Source organism: Galeopterus variegatus, unplaced genomic scaffold (genome assembly GCF_000696425.1).
Source record: "Galeopterus variegatus unplaced genomic scaffold, G_variegatus-3.0.2 Scaffold565, whole genome shotgun sequence".
NCBI lineage: Eukaryota > Metazoa > Chordata > Mammalia > Dermoptera > Cynocephalidae > Galeopterus > Galeopterus variegatus.
In genome coordinates, this window is record NW_007726676.1 from 454,717 (window position 1) to 472,746 (window position 18,030).

Consider the following 18,030-nt stretch of genomic DNA (forward strand, 5'->3'; position numbering starts at 1 on the left):
AGTTTAAATCAGTATTGAGGATGAAGTTGGTAGGAGAGCTGGCAGGTTCAGGAGGCAACCTTGTAAGGATTAGGACACAGGTTTGGCAGTGAAACACCCAGGTTCAAACCCAGGCCCCACACTAGCTAGATCTTGGACAGATTTAGTTTCCCCATTTATAAAATGAAAATACACTAGGATCTACATCATGGGCTGTTGACAGGATTAAAAGAGCAAATTCATGTAAAGGTCTTTGAACAAGATTTGAAAATAGTAAATATTTGTTGGGAAAATATAGGAAAAATGGTCAGGGCCCCTCAGATATTCAGAATCTTGCTGAGCATTTGATGTAAATAGGCACATGCACTCAGGTGTTTCTTGGTTATCATCTAGTGTAATTGCACATGTGCACCCAGGTGTCCTGGGTTATGGACTTAAGTATAAGGATGAGTGGCTCTGATCCACCAGACCTCCCATCCCTGGGATGCCCCCTCGTGGGGGGGGGGGCCATGGGGAGGCTGCTAGTGCCCTCGGGACCCTCCACATGGCCACTGCCACCACCAGACCTGTAAGCTACCGGACCTGTAAGCTGCTGCCATTGAAGAAGCTGAGGACTGAGCTCATGTTATCTGCCAACAGCTCCTGGAATCTTTCCCAATTACCTAGCATGGACCTGCGTGTGAGGGGTCTGGGGACCCAGCCTGGCATGTGAGGGGTCTGGTGACCCAGTCTGTGCAATGGGTTTGAAGGGTCTGAGGCCTAGCTCTGACAATATAAATGGAAACTTAGTATAACTAAAATAACTAAAATAATGAAACATTTTGGCTTTATTATGATTTAATAGTTATGATTTTAGTTATGATTTATAGTTATGATTAAAACTATGATTTAGTTATGATTTGCCTTACTTTACAATATTCAACAAATGTTAGCTACGATTATTACTATGGATTTATGTCACCAGCAAGGAGGCCAGTGAATGACTTCATTCATTCACCACATATTTACTATGCACCAGATGCTATGTTAGGTCGTGGAAACACAATCTTCATTCCTTTGTTCAGCAAATACCACTACAGCTCTGGACAGGAATAATGCTTTGAGGGAACTATGATGCCTCGTATGCAGTTGAATTGGTCAACATGTTGAAATCTTCCTTCCCTAAGGTTTCAACTCTGCTTAGAAATTTCTCCCCTATGGGTAATTTTAATCATCATGAATAGAAAGAATTCGATTCACAAAACTTTGTTTTATTATACAATTTTATTTTCTCCATGAACCTCAGGACTTTTTTTGTATACTTAAGTATTTTTTGTTTTCTAAGTAATGTGCCATTTAGAGAGGTATAATGCTTTTAACAGTTAAGAGTTTTGACACACCTGAGTAGGAAAACCTCCCAAATCCATGAGAAAAATGGACTTTTGGCCACACAAAACAGTTAAGAGGTATGGGCTTTGGGGTCAGAGACACCTGACTTTTAAGTTCTTCACTTCACAGCTGTAGAATCTTAAGTAGTTTCTTCACTCTTCTGAGACTAGGTTTTCTTATCTGTGGAAAGAGCTAGTAATATTTCCATCTCAGAAGATGTTGGAAAGATTTAATTAATTCAACAAATATTTTTCTGTTGAGCACCTACTATGCCAAACATTTTCTGGGTACTGAGAATATAAAAGTAAACAAGACAGCAGTAATCCTTGCCCTTGAGAGTTTACATTTTAATGATATAAAATTTGGGGGAAATTGAGATTGTTTATGTGGAATAAAACACTCTTTAAAAACGAATTATTGTTTCAATGTATGCAGTGCTTATGTCACTAATAAAAAGGCTTAAGAAGCATTTCATTGTAGCAGAGATCTAAATTAGAATCTGTAGTTATGTAGTACAGATATTCTAATAATGACAAATAATGTAGAAATGAGTTAATTGCTAGTGAAAAGATTTTCAAATTATCTTTTATTAGGTAATTTTATGATTTCATAACAGCTATTTGGGTACACAAACATATATACACAATTTTCTGAACAAGTAAGTAAAAAGCAGTAGTTTAGTATATCTGCTTGAATTCATATTACTCAAAACCTTATGAAAACATTTATTATAAAAATCAATAAAATTGTTTGACAAGCTTATAAAAATTGTTTGGTGTGTGTACATAAACATTTCCAAGCTTGCTTTACAAAAAAAGAGTGCAATTTCTATTCTTTTGCTCATAGTGATTTTCAAAGGTAGTTCAAAGGGGGGAAAAAAGAAGGTCGCATTGCCTTCAAATACAGCATTAATTAATACTGACTTACCCTGGGACATTCATGAAAGATTCTTTGTTATCACATATGGTAAAAATATTAAAAATTAATACTTCATTTCTATGAATAAATCATAGAAAAGAAGACTTTCATTTTCCCAGACTAATTTGTTACCATGAAAAACTGCATTCATTCTGCAGATATTACTGACACCCCACATTATTTACTTTAAAAATATTTATGATACTTGAAATTCAAAAGGAAACCACAAGACCTATTCTCCTCCCAGTACATTCACTGAATGCAGATTTAAGTGAGCACATCTCATTTTGATTGTGCCCTTTATTTTTGTACTTTATAATGACTACAATATAGTACATTTGTTTTTTAACTGGTTAAAAATTAATGAATGATCTTTGCAAAACCAACAGCCTGTACTTCTAGTAACAGTTGTCATAGCAAAAAGAAAAAAAAAAAAAAGCCCTGAGTCAGTATTTTTTGCAAAAGTAATAAAGAAGGGTGCTCTGAAGTTATTTTATAACTTACGAAATGGTTAAGACTGTCCAGTAATCATTTGTTTTGTTTTCAGTTGATCAGAGAGGTATGGCCTTTGTGTAGTTAATCCAATTCAGATCATTTCTTAATACTCAATTTCATTTAAGTCCTCAGAATATCCTGATGATTGAGTTGTATCTTCCATGTCTGTCAGGAAAGACAAGTAAACAATAATAGTTTTCTCTATTTTCATTACAGAAAAAATATTTAATTTGCATTCTTATACATTGAGACTATATTGCAAAATCCATTTTCAAACAGGCTTATATAAATGGGGAAAATATTATTACCTGCACAGGGTCCTGCCTGAAATTTAACATCATCAATGGCAATATCACTTCTTATTGACACTCCCCGAATGGCTTCAAAAATTATCTGAAAAATAATGAAGTTTGAATTTAAAAATAGAGTTATTCTGCTAAAACAATGCTGGTCAGGGCACATCCATGCTTTGTGAGACTGGAAGCTTAGCTTGTTCTTGGGGCCCCCTCTAAGGAAAAGAATGCAAAATTTCAAATTCAAAGTTAATTACTAAAGAGAATATGTATTTGGAATTTAAAGAAATTCACAATAAATTACTCGAGCTTTGGAGATTCAGCTCCCTTTCTTATGCGATTTCTTTAGGTAATTTCCCAGAAAGGATTACCTGGAAACATTTCCCCTCCCCTCCCAGAATACTCTACTTCCCCACCTAAAACACTCTACTCCCAGCATCTTCCAGCACTCACGGGGCCTATGAAAGCAAGGCACCCAGAAACTTAAATTTCCTTAGGCTGTCCACAAATCTACCTTTGGGACTGGTATGAAGTGGAAAAATTTAATGTGACTGATGATACCCATATATGAACAAAAAGCATAATAATTAAATTTACCAAAAGATAATGGTTCACTTATGTTAAATTCTATAACATCAAAACAGCCAAGGGAGAACAGGGAATCAGTTTCATGACTTTAGATTCTTAGAAGAAAATAACTAATGAAATATTCTGGTTTTAGGAATAAGAGATTACTTTAGCAGCTCTAAGGGCACCCAACAATGGTTAATAAACTACTGAATCCTCCAGGGAGACTCATGGGTAATGAAAATTGTCCAGAAGACACATTTGTTCTACTCATTTTATGAGCAAATGACTCTCCACTGGACTAGTTTATGATTTAAATTAAATCATAAAGAAAGCCCTTAAACTAATTTCATTTAATCTCCCCCCAAATAAATTGAATTATAATGATATAAATTGAATAATTAATGTTTATGAAACTTTCTTGAAATTAATGACTGAAGGAAGCTTTTTATGTGGCAAAAAAACATTATAAATTCTAAGGACACAACCTGTGATGGCTAATTTTAGATGTCAATTTGACTGGGTTAAAGGATACCTAGAGAGCTGGTAAAGCATTATTTCTGTGTATGTCCGTGAGGGTGTTTCTGGAAGAGACTGGCATTTGAATCAGTGAACTGAGTAAGGAAGATCCACCCTCATCCAAGTGGTGGGCACCATTTAATAAGTTGAGGGGAGAGATAGAACAAACAGGCAGAGGAAAAGCAGTCTCTCTGTCTTCTGGAACTGGGACACCCATCTTCTCCTAGCCTTGGACATCAGAACTCCAGGTTCTCTGGCCTTCAGACTCAGGAACTCGTACCAGCAGCCTCCCCATTGTGCCAGCAGCCTCCCTAGTTCTCAGGCCTTTGGACTTGGACTGAGCTTCACTACCAGCTTCCCTGGTTCTCCAGCTTGTAGATCACATATTGTGGGACTTCTCGGCCTGCACAATCACATGAGGCAATTCCCATAATAAATACCCTCTCATATATCTATATATCTATAGATTGGTTCTGTTTCTCAGGAGAACCCTGATTAATATATAACCCTAAACAAGAATCCAAATAAATGGCAAAAAGAGGAAAAAACTGTCCAAACACATTGCCTTAGTCTGTTCAGTGTTGCTATAACAGAATACTTGAGGCTAGGTAATTTATAAAGAAAAGAGATTTATTAGGCTTGTGATTTTGGTGGATGGAAAGTTCAAGACTGGGCAGCTGATGAGAGCGTCAGGCTGATTCCATTTGTGATGAAAAGGGGAAAGGGGAGCAGGCATGTGCAAAGAGATCATACAGCAAGAGAGAAAGCAAGAGCAAAACTGAGCAAGCCAGACTCTTCTTAACAACCTGCTCTAGCAGGAACTAATCCATTCCTTTGAGAGTGAGAACTCACCCCAACAGGAGGGCGTTAATCTATTCATGAGGGATCCGCCCCCATGACCCAAATACCTACCTCTAGGCCACACCCCCAACACTGCCACATTGGGTATCAAATTTCAATATTAGTTTTAGTAGGGACAAACCACATGCAAACCATACCACACATGGGGGTACATATGAATGCAGTTAAGAAGCATTTTTGTTTTTTGAACAATAAAATCTCTGTTTTTTAACCTCCAAGTCTGCAATGGGAAGTATAATAGACAAATTGCCTGATAGAATTATATTCTGAATAGTCTGTGATTTGGCCAAACCCTTGATTTCATACAACCTTCTCCTTTGACTTTCCTTAATACTTTAGTGATGACTATTTTGTAGCACTAGGATTTCCTCTTTGTATTACAGATATGTAGTAGCATCTTTTGTGTTTTCCACATTAAAAATATTCATCTGGGCTGGCCAGTTAGCTCAGTTGGTTAGAGCACAGCCTTGTAATACCAAAGTCAGGGGTTCGGATCCCCATACCAACCAGCTGACAAAAAAAATAAATAAATAAATAAATAAATAATAAAAATAATGGGGCCAGCCCATGGCTCACTTGGGAGAGTGTGGTGCTGATTACACCAAGGCCACAGGTTCGGATCCTATATAGAGATGGCTGGTTCGCTCACTGGCTGAGCGTGGTGCTGACAACACCAAGTCAAGGGTTAAGATCCCCTTACCGGTCATCTTTATAAATAAATAAATAAATAAATAAATAAATAAATAAATAAATAAATAAATAAATAAATAAATAAATAAATAAATAAATAAATAAATAAATAAATAAATAAATAAATAAATAAATAAATAAATAAATAAATAAATAAATAAATAAATAAATAAATAAATAAATAAATAAATAAATAAATAAATAAATAAATAAATAAATAAATAAATAAATAAATAAATAAATAAATAAATAAATAAATAAATAAATAAATAAATAAATAAATAAATAAATAAATAAATAAAAATATTCATCTGACTTATCTTTGTGCTCTAGGACTAACCAAATCTATCCTATAGCAGCTGCTGAACAAATACTTGCTTATTTATAAAATAAACACAACAAATGTAGGATTAAATCAGATAATATGTCTTTGGTTCCCAAACTGTGCACTGAAGCACTCCAGGGTGTCCAAGTGCACACATATGGATGCTGTAGGATAGTTTGAAATTTCAAGGGAAATACAACATATTCAACATTTAGCAAATACCATGTGAACTACTAGTTCAAGGTCATTCAAAGTTTCAACATTAAATTGTCCTTTTGATAACATTGTATCTTTATAGAGCTAAGGGGTTTTGGTAGCTGCTGTAATTAAATGCATGCACCATGTAAAAATCAACGCAGAATATTAAATTAGGGTGCTGTATCTAATCTGATTCCAGGGTTTGAGAAGTTATGCAGAGCCCAACAGGTATATACATTCTATTAGTAAATAATTTTGGTTGTTTAAGAATTATGTAAAAAATATTATTTTTTCTCTCAATTTAAGTATTATTTTCAAATGGCTACCAAGTTGTTAGGACATAAATACTTATTAAGTTGCTTGGAACTCATAACTTAATAAATGGTAATAATAATTGTGTAATAAATAAAAAGGAATTTCTTTTGGTCTAGAGGCACTAGGGAAATAATTACGAAGTCTAAGGGCACCATGAAGAAGAACGTTTGGAGACCTGGGTCTTAGCTGAGTACGCAACACATAGGAATTCCTAGTAAATGTTAGGCAGTATGATTAGCAATGTAACTGATGGAAATATTTCAGTGACCTGAGAACTTGTCTAACACTTTCTTTCAATGATATCAAAATCTGAGAAAATGATGAGAAAATACCTGAAAGCACAAGAGGAGAGATAATCAGGGAATTCAAAAGAAACAGAATGATTTTGTGGTTTTAATCCATCATGAGTCAGGTTCTGCTTGGCATTTTAATAAATCCCTTAGAAAGAAGCCTGATTAAAATTTTGCCATTTGATGCGTTCCTCCTACAAGGATAATCTGATGATTGGAATGTCTTCAGAGGCCACCCACATATTTTCCCCACAGGATTAGATTCAAATGGCAGCAGCACTACCACACTCTAAAAGCCTTCTACACCTGCCCGCCCCCACTGATGATGTACACATTTACTTCCCTAGCTCTCTTCTCTTCCCTGAACTCCAGTCTCATATCCTACTGCTTACCTCACATGCCCATTTTTATTTCTAATGGTCTTCAAAACTTAGTATGTCTGAAAAAAATACCTATTAATTTCCCTCCTGCACACACTTCCCTCACTCCTATAGATCTGCCCTGCCTAAAGTCTTCTTCATCTCAGTGAATGGCATCTCAATTCTTTCTAGCTATTGCTCAGGGCTTCTGATGACATCTCCTCACCTCTGCTACTTAGCCCAAGCCACCATCCTCCTGCCAGAACTACTGCAGGAGCCCCAAAGTCTCCTTGCCCCTGCTGGAGAGACCATTTAAAACTATAAATCAGATCATATTATCTTAAAGCCATTTGATGCTTTTGGAATAAATTTCAAACTCTTTACCACACCCTCCGAGGCTTTTCATGATTATCCCAATATTTCTCGGATGTCATCACCTGAATGGCTTAACTTCTTTAAAAATTAATATTATTTCTATTTGATAAATCATTATTATATACCTTTATGGGGTAAAAAGGGATGCTTTGATATATCTATACAATAAGAAATGATTAAGTCAAGTCAATAAACCTATTCATGACTTCACTGATCATTTTTTTTTTTTTGTGGTGAAACACTTGAAATTCATTCTTAGTTGTTTTGAAATATATAATGCATTATTATTGACTACAGTCACCCTGCTGTGGAATAGATCACAAAATTTATTCCTCCCATCTATCTGAAATTTTGTAGCATTTGACCAACAACTCCCCATTCCCTAATCCCCAGCTTCTGGTAACCATCATTCTACTCTCTACTTGTATGAGTTCCACTTGACTTCTTCATAGCACTTGTCACCTGATGTTATATTATATATTTTGGCTTACATTTTCTACCTCTCCCTCATCAGAATGTAAACTCCAAATAAGTAAGAACTTTATATTCATTGCAATATCTTCATCACCTAGAGTAGCAAGTGGTCAATAAATATTTATTAAAATGAGATATTTTGGTCTCAAACTAGAGGAGCTCAGTCTGAATGCCTGATGTAGCTAGTAAGAATACCAGTTTTGCCATGGTGATATGCATTAGAGACCAGGGAGACTCAGGAGGGAATTTATGTTTAGAAACAGTAACAATATCCTTTTACATTTTGGTACTTTAAAGTTTACAAAACCCTTTTAAATACATACTAGCATTTGACCCTCACTCTAACTCTAGTGATATCAGCATGTTGGGAATTATCACTCCATTATGAAAACGTATCAACAATCTCAGAGAGGATGTGATTTCTCCAAATCATGCAGTACTTGTGACCTCAGGGGAATGAGGATATTTTGGAACTTCTATGGTGGGAGACAGTATAGAACAGAGACTTAGGGATACAAACTTTGGAACCAGGCAGATCTGGGTTTGAGTTCTCACTCGGCCACTTACCACCCGGACATTCATTTTTCCCCATCCAATAAATGGAGCTGTAAGAGCAATTAAAAAAACTTATGTAAAGCTCTTAGTACTATGAATGCCTGGCTGTATTAGTCCATTTTTGTTGCTTATAATAAAATATGTAGAACTGGGTGATTTATAAAGAAAACAAAATTATTGCTTACAGTTTCTGAGGCTGGGAAGTCCAAAGTCCATCTGGTGGTGGTGACAGTGACCCAGGGGTCTCACTTTGCAAGATGGTAGAAGCAGAGAGAGCAGAGAGAAAGACAGACTCTCCTCTTCCTTTAATGCCCTCAGAACCATGCCCCTGACCACCATTATTAATCTATTCACTACTGCATGTTCCTACAATCCAATCACCTCTTCAAGGCCCCACCTTTCAATTTCCATAATAGGATTTCCCGCCCTCTTAACAGTCACAGTGGGGGCTAAGTTTCTAATACATAGAACCTGGGGGACACAAGTCAAGCTTCAAAGAGTTTGGGGGGGATATAATTCAATCCACTACACTGGCACATAGAAGATGGCTCATCATTGTGTGCATGAATGTGTCTACATTGTGTCAGACACTATAGTGTTTTGGAGCAACTAGTTCAGCCCAGTCTTCCTGTAGTTTGGGATTCCTGAGGGAATCACTAAATCCAGAGGAGAAGATCATATCTGCTCCATTCTAAAGCCAAAGGGTAAAGTCTGGAGTCTTTCTTCCGGAATGTAAGCCAAAAATCTCGAGGGCCATTCGGTACCCTTTGAACTTGAACATCCCAAGATGCCACCCCAGATGCCTTGTTACTCTGCATCCAAAAACATTCCAGACCAGTTACCAGCAAGTCTGGTATGTGCAAGGCCTTATGCCTGACCCCCAGGGCTTGGATGCTGAGAAGTCACCTGTTCCCCAGAACTCAAATCTTAGAGCACTTGTGTGTCAGCATCACGTGGGTGTGGAATATCCATAAAGCAAATGTACTTCACAGGCCCTGGTTTACCAAAGCCTCGCAGTTTCAAATATTGACCTTGCAAAGGACAGGGAATTTTCCCCAGGCTATAGTCTCTGTTGTAAGATAAAGAATTGTAACACAGCAAGGTTGGTGGCTCAAAGACAGACGGGTTACTGATTGATATGTAAAGATACTAGGAAATTGCTGTAAGAAGAGAATGTTTGCTAAGATCAAGCTTTTGTTGGTGGATCAACTTAACTTCTTGAAAATTGCATTATGAAATGTCACCTTGCCTGTCTTACTGAATGTTACCAGCATCTATTGTTAAACTTGTTAAACTATACTTAGCAAAAATCCCACCTATGTTCTCTTCCTGTAACTTCCTGGTCTGGAGAATAAATGCAGGAAGAGAACCCCAATTCGTGGTTAATTTCCCAAATGGAAGGAATTCCTCTATCTTGAGGGTTCTGGGATATTAACCCCTTTTCGGGGCTTCTCACTGCTCAGAAGAGATGGGTTTTGTGTAATCTTTGGTGGCTCTGTCACCCAGGGGAAAGGGGGTGACAAATCCATGGGAGGCAAAGCAACACGTGGGAGTTTTAAAAAATATCAATGTTCAGGCACCACTCCCAAAGACTTAGATTTATTTAGTCTAGCATAGAGATTCTCCATCTTTAGTATGCATTAGAATCACCTGGAGGGCTTATTAAGACAGATTTCTGGGATCCCAGAAACCCCCAGAATTTCTGATTCAGTAGTTCTGAGGTGGGGTCTGAGAAATTGCATTTCAGGTGAATTTGCATTTCAGGTATTGCTGATTCTGCTGGTATCTGGACCACTTTCAGAACCATTTTAATAGGGTAGTAGTATGAGTGTCCTAATAGCCTAACAAAAATAATCCATCAACTCTGAATGATAATTATTTATATTACTAAGTTCCTGAGCGATCCACTTTTGTTCTGTAATCAGGCATTAAATTACTATCAAAATCATTCCTGGGAATTTCTGATATTCTTTACTAATTTTCTAGACAGTTTATCCATGCTGAGATAATGCACCCTTCCTGGATAATGGCACATCTTCTCTTTGTCATTTGCTCTTTAACAATGTAGCACTCTAGATGGCACTACAACCTAGCCACCTGAGGTTCTGCAATCTGGAGAAAATTATTTTTGATTGTGAGTGGTGCAAAATAAAGCCCTTATTTTGGATACCTCTTCGCAGGAAGATCTGGTCTCAGACCAGGCAGCCAGGGGTTAAAATTAAGGACTGCTGATCCAGGAGGTTATCAGCCAGAAGCCAGTATAAAAAGGAAGCTGGCTGTTAGTTGGAGGTCATGACTGAGAATTCTACAGAGCAATTTTAAGAACAGTCAGGAATCTCTGAAGGTTATCTTTTCCCAGAGCTTTCTGGAGCTTTAGCTCAAGGTAGGCAGAAGAAGTCGGTGGCCATCAGAAGGCAGCTGCTGTTCTCTAGACTACATTGGCTGCTCAGCCCCACCTGTTGGAATTTAAAAGGATCTTTCCAATTGCTGTCCAGATTCCATTATGATCATGATCACCTGGGATCTAGGTCTTCTATACTTTTTTATAGCACATAAGGGGACCCAGGGGGAGACCTAGGACTTAGGATCAAGACTCTCAAATTCTTCTGAATCAATGCAGTGATGGAGGCAAAGGCTTAAAAAACTTACTCTGGACCATACACACTGTTAAACAGAAGTTGAAAACAGAAGCCCTTACGTGCATGTGGGTAATGATGAGTAAAAGATGCAGCTGCAACAACTAATTAGGTAATACCATATCTAGGAGAAAGGACAATTTTGTTCTGAAGACTTGCAGAACACATAGAAATATACTGGACACCCATAATCTTCCTAGATGCACTTTCATCATCGAATTGCAAAAAATCACTTTGTGCACGAATACCCCAAGTTTCTCTCCTCGTCTCATTTCCCATTCGCTGCTCAGATTTAATCAATATACAGACTAATTATGTTTACTCTTAAACTAAGCCTGCCTTTATTTATGATCCTGAAAAAGAACAAAGTATTCCCCGAAGTAGCAAGAGCAAGCAAGCACATCAGAAGCACACACAGGCGTTTCCACCACTCTCCGCTCCTGGCTCGGCCTACCTGGTGCTGCCTCTCACAGCTGTACTCGATCAGTGCCCGCAGCCAGGAGATGCTCTGTTCTCCTCTTCTCTTCCATAAGAGCGACTCTTCACCATTTTCTTCCTTTTTCACATAAACACTCAGCAGGCCAGTTCCTGCCCCATACATGTGGTAGAAGAAGGTCAAGCAGTGTTTTCCGGGGACGCCTCGCAGCGACCCGGACAACAGGTGTGCTTTTTGTCCATACACCATGTGGGAGGCCTCGATGTACATGTAGTAGCCTTGAGAGCAAAGCAAAAGCAGGTATTGTGAAAAAGGACACGAAGAATGTTTTATTCACTCATAGTGTTCCAGGAAACATGAATGACTTGGCCACATAGTGTACTGAGAGAGGATTTTATAATTTTGGAGAATATGTATAATCCAAGGAGAATATGCTACAAAAATTAAACTATCAAAATGTTTTTTTAATTTAGTGATTTATAATTTGGTTTAATATACAGGAGTTAAGTAACATACCAGAATTATGCCTCTGATGTGATGATTAACACATCAGAATTTATCTTACTAACTCGTGGATGATATTCTGAAGTTCTAGACATTCGATCAGGGGAGAAAGCATGGTAAGTCAGGTAGATCTGGGTTCAAATTTTGACTCTCACATTTGTTGTCTAGATGATCATGATCTAATGAATTAAGGGTTGATAATACCTGTGCTACAGAGTTGTGAGAATTCGATAATGTGGGACATATGCTGGCAGGTAATGCATATTCAAATATTGGTTTCCTGTTCTACCCACTTCCTAAAATTTTTTGTGTCACTTTTTTTAGTCTTGAAAAAGATTCTATAACATTTTAAAACTGCCTTCCCAATTTCCTTTTCTCATTTTTATTATTATTATTTTTTAATTTGCTGGTTTCTGGCAGAAACAGGATTAGTCTGCATGTAAATAAGGCAATGAGGTGCTGGAGCCAGTCCTTTCCCAGCTCCAAGTAACAACACACTGGTAGCATGAAATGGGCCAGGATGGGAGTGTATGCACCACAGAAATCGACATGTCTACAAATCTGCATTCTCTCCCCAAAGAGAGCCAGTTGATATTAAACAATTATCATCATGTCACTGAAATAAGGCTAGATATAAATAGCAATGCAAGAGCTCTTTTCTAGAGTAATCCATGCTGTGCACCTGAAGCCCATTTTTAAAAGCCCTGAACTCTACATTAGTAGTTCTTAACCTTTGCTCATTTGATGAAAAGTTTAGCTCTCTTCTACATGAAAAAATACACACAAAAAATGTTTGCATGAGATTTTATTACCTTGTTTGGTGTTCTGTTTGTGTTTGGACCAAATTTTTTGTCCCCCCAAAATACATATGTGGAAGCCCTAACCCCAGTGTGATAATATTTGAAAATGAGGCCTTTGGAAGATAATTAGGATTAGATATGGTCATAAAGATGGGGCCCTTATGATGGGATTAATGCCCTTATAAGAAGAGACATCAGAGAGCTTGTCCTCTCCCTCCATGAGCATGCGTGCCAAGGAAAGGCCACGGGCGCACCAAGCAAGATGGTCGCTGTCTGCAAGCCAAGAAGAGAGCCCTCATCAGGAACCAAATCAGCTGGCACCTTGATCTTGGGCTTTCTGGACTCCAGAACTGTAAGAAATAAATTTCTGTTGTTTAAGACACTCAGTCCATAATATTTTGTTATGGCATCCTGAGTGAACTAAAACATTTGGAAATATTGATTTCTTTTTTACATATATGATGTAAAAAACAATCTTTATAAAGCATCACCTCTCTCATTATTTCAGGCAGAAATTAAGGGCCAAATTGAGGGAAAAAGGAAAGAGATACCAAATAATAGATGCAAATAAAATGGTTTCTAGGGCATTTTCAAAAATAGTTTGAAGTTTAATCATCGAATTCCAATCATTTCCCAAAATATGGCAATTGAAATATCCCAACCAGAACTGGCTGGAGGTCTCACCTATGCCCCTTCAAGGCACTCCTCCTTTCTTTTCCTCCTATTTCCACAAATACAAATCTGAGAAGTCCCACAAAATTATTAAAAGGGTGGGAGAAATTGTCATTGGTTTTAAATTGTGTGCACTGTGCAATCCCTTCCCCAGTGTTCTACGCAGTGAAGTTTACACCCTGCAAAACTGGGCTATCAGAGTCATGGGATATGGCCTCTGTCAACTATTCATATCCTGAGGAATGATGCTGCCCCAGAGAAGCAGAATCAGGCCAGAGTTCTGTGTCTTTCACTTCAGGCTGCCTGTAATCAAGCCATGCTAGACATGGATCCCCAGTCTGCAGTGAGCAAAAAGAAATCAGACATCCTTCAGGTAGTCTAAGGACTCCACACATTTTAGCCCTCCTCAAAAGTAAATTTTAATTAGAAGGCTATTTGGTTCAAATAAAAATTAAAATTGTGGCAGTGCCTCTGGCCTGGCATGTCACATTTGACGTCCAGTCAATTTTAATTTTTCCTTTCATTAGCAGTAATTTCATTCAGATGCATGCTAAAGGGAAATGGCATAGCTGCCAATTTCCCCATGGTCTGCTTTAAAGTATTAAGGAAAAAAATGTCAGTGTTTCTGGAGTGCTCACTAATGACATCCTCATTACTAAATCCAAAAGTCAGCTTCACTCCGTATCATTTTTTGTCCCATCAGTAGCATTGGACATAGCAGATCACGCCCAACCCCTAGAATTACTTTCTTACCTTGGCTTGCAGGACACTGTGCATGTGCTGTCCTGCCTTCTCTCCTACCTCACTGGTCACTCCTTCACTGGTTCACCCTCTTCCCTGACTTCTTGACTTCTGAGTGCCCCAAGGTCCAGTTTTGAACGTTTCTATTCCTACTTACTCCCTTGGTGATCTCATCTTGTTTCAGGGCTTTAAATACCATATATGTTATCATATCCCAAATTTAAATTGTCTGAAATCTAGACTGGTTTATTCAAACTGCCTAATGGACATCTCCACTTATTGTCAAATAGTCACCTCATACTGACCATGTTCAAGACTAAACTCCTAACAGCCTACAATGGATGAAATGTCCAGTTGTCCAGGTCCCAAACTTCTCTCACTCTGCACACCCAGGATGTCAGGAATTCCTGTTGGCTCTACCTTCAAAATATGAGGGTACTTCAAAAAGTTCATGGAAAAATAGGTATTATCTTCTAATTCTATTTTTCCACGAATGTTTTGAAGTGCCCTCATACATGCAGAATCCAGTTGCTTCCCTTTTCACTGTCTCCACTGCTAATACCGTGGTCCGGGCTTCTATCATTTCCCACCTGGATTAATGCAACAGCTTCCTAACTAGTCTGTCTGCTTCTATCCTTGTCCCCTACAATCTAATCTCAACACAGTATCCATATTATCCTTCTAAAACAAAAGCAAAAATCATACCACTCTTCTGCTCAAAATCTTCCACTGGCTCAGTATTTTGAAGTAAAAGCTGAAATCCTTACCATCGTCTGTAGGGCCCTATACAATCTCCCAATCATTCTCTTACCTCTCTGATTTCTGCTACCTTCCTGTCTTACTACCTTTCTCTTTACTCTGTGTTGCTTGGCCACACTGGCCTCTATGCTTTTCCTGGAATAAGATAGGTATGCTGTCACCTCAGGGTCTTTGCATGTGCTGATTCTGGCTCTTCTTCCAGATACTCTCAGATCTTGCTCTCTTATCACCTTTAAGTCTTTGCTCAGTTGTTAACTTTTCTGATAGACCTATTCTGACTATGCTATTTCAGACTGCAGTTCTCCTGTCCTGACAGTCCTCTTGTCCTATGCCCTAATTTATTATGTTTTCTATCACATTTAATCACCTCAACATATTATATAATTTTCTTATTTTTTTATGTTTGTCTCTTCCCTCTAGAGTGCACAAATGCAGGGATCTTTTGTTTGTTTAGTTCACTGCCATGTCCCCAAGTCCTAGAACAGTATTTGGAACACAGTAGATGCTGAATAACTATTTGTTGAATGGATGGATGAATGCATTTTCTTCCACAGCTCTAAGCCACAAACCAGCTTGACAATTTCTAAAGCACATGGCTCTGCCAAGGTCACTCCAAATGTGAGATTCTTGGCAATAAGATATGCATTTGACTAGGACGTTCCAAGGGAAAACTAGAACAAATCCAAGTTTTGATAAAATTGAAGTCTTATCAAAGCAAATGTTCCCAAACTAGTTCCACACCATTATTTTATTATTTTATTATTATTATTTTTTTTTGGTGGCTGGCATGGGGCGATGTATTTTTAAATTAACACACATAAGATAATTCTTTAACTTAGTTATCTTCATTCTTTCACTGACAAGAAAATTGCTACACAAGAAGCTCTGCGGTTTTTGCATATTCAGCAATGAAAGGAACTTTATTGTGCTTGCTTTTCTTTAACATCTTCTAACTTAAGCTAGGCTCAATGTAAACAAATACATATATATATAATCCTAATAAAATGACATGTTTAATTCCATGAAAAATAAGGTTAAGGGATGAAAATGAGTGGATATATCACCTAATTATGTACAAAAGAATCCCATGTTATCCTATATTTAAGTTAGTGGCACAGTGGACTGAAACGATTCCTTAATACATGTTTAACTTTAATAACATTTCCTCCAAAAAATAACTTTTAAGCCAACAAGAAAAAAATCAAAGAAAAAAAATTTTGCACCTGTCTTCGGAGCTCTCAAAAGGTCCTCTTGAATCCTAGATAAGGACCTTAGCTATAAATGAAATTCTCAAGTGAGGTGGGGGAAAGAGTCCTCTGAAAGATGCTGTCACTGGGGAACTGGAAAGTATAGACTATTAGGGCCCTGAAACATAAAAGTCTTTTCAGAAAAGAGAGGAAGCAACAGATTTATCATGAATAAGAGATGACCTCAGAACTTCCTTTCATGGTGATAGTTGTATATTCCTAGTGGTAAAAATATGAGTCTTGGCCAGGATTACTCTGAGGTCCTGGAGGAAAGGAAAACCCTTAATCGCCTCCAGGATCATTCGACTAATTTCTCTCTTTCATGGATGCAAGTCACTAATTCATTTTGCCTTGAAAGAGGCTCTACCAGACAAAGCGGGGCTCTAACTAAATCAGGGATGGCTGCACCACCTCCTCCATCCATCTTCTGTTTTTTTGCACCAGACACACCTCCACAGATGTAACTCCTGAAGTCTACTATACTGTCAGTTCATGCACCTCTGGGCCTCAGGTACCAGGCTGAAGCTATTAACCAAGGTTTCCAGTTCCAGAGATCTTTGTGTTTAATTCCATGATGTACAGAAGGAAATCTCCTATGCCATTTGACCTGTGTAATTGCGCTGCTTTTGGAAAACAGGAGAAACATCCAGGGAACGTGAATGCCTTTCTGGGGCACTGACACCAATCCACTTTTCTTGGATAATTTTGGCCTTTGCAAATATCCTTTGGGATATAGTTTGTTTTTTAAGCACACATGTATATTCCATAATACAATACCAATTTCAGAGCAATCTAGACCAACGTCTACATCTAAAAATAATTTTAACAAATTTGTCAACTGATCAGAATTTGCCCCTCTGATGCACAAACCAACTATTCCTCTTGATTGATTACAGGTTTTGTTTTTGTGAGTTTTTTTTTTTTTCTTTGACTTAACATTAGACATTTCCTTTCCCCAGAAAAGATCAGAGTTTCATGGAGAGCCAGTCTGCCTCATGTGAATTTGGAAAGCAGAGAAAAGGCCTGCATGTTGACAAGTTTTGCCACATTATAGCTTCAAGCTATGTCTGTCTCAGCAAACAAAAACTCTGGATGGGAGCCAGGAAGCCCCAGCACTGAAGCTTCAGACTGGTCACGTATTCCTGCACATGAAGGATTCCAGCCTATGGAAGGGATTATTAACTGGAGAAAAATTACTTTCTCTCTGTGGGTCATTGTTTAACATTCAAAACGGGAGTTCCAATGGATCTACTGGGAGATCAGGGTCCATCTGTTCTCTGCACAGCAACTGTGATGTGTTGAGACACACAGACACCCCAGATCTGTAATTCTGAACTGTGAAGCAGCTGTTCCCCAGTCTCGTGGCTCTCTTTTACAGAGCTGGGAGGAGCCCAAACGGCCTGTGTGAATAGGCCGGGTGGAATGAACAGCTAGCTGCAGTCATTAAGCTGGAAGAGGATTTTTTTTAAGTTTTATTTTATTTATAATTAACACATAATAATTGTACATATATATGGGGTACAGTGTGATGTTTTAATGCATGAATACATTGTATAATACTCAAATCAGGGTAATTAGCATATCCTTTTACCATTTCTTTATGGTGATAACATTTAAATCCTCTCTTTTAGCTATCTTGAAATACACAGTACAT

At 37.8% G+C, this 18,030-nt stretch overlaps 1 protein-coding gene across 1 annotated transcript in view; it reads right to left on the reverse strand.

Annotated features, from left to right (window-relative positions):
* Nucleotides 1–1,914: 1,914 nt before the first annotated feature.
* The window catches only part of MAMDC2 (MAM domain containing 2), a 93,240-nt gene continuing 77,124 nt past the window's right edge, over nucleotides 1,915–18,030 (reverse strand). The window contains exons 7-9 of the mRNA XM_008570048.1: nucleotides 11,672–11,931; nucleotides 3,069–3,153; nucleotides 1,915–2,925 (exon numbers count right to left, since the gene is read on the reverse strand). Coding sequence (XP_008568270.1) covers nucleotides 2,864–2,925; nucleotides 3,069–3,153; nucleotides 11,672–11,931 — 407 coding nt within the window. The 3' untranslated portion in view covers nucleotides 1,915–2,863. The remainder of the gene's footprint in view (nucleotides 2,926–3,068; nucleotides 3,154–11,671; nucleotides 11,932–18,030) is intronic.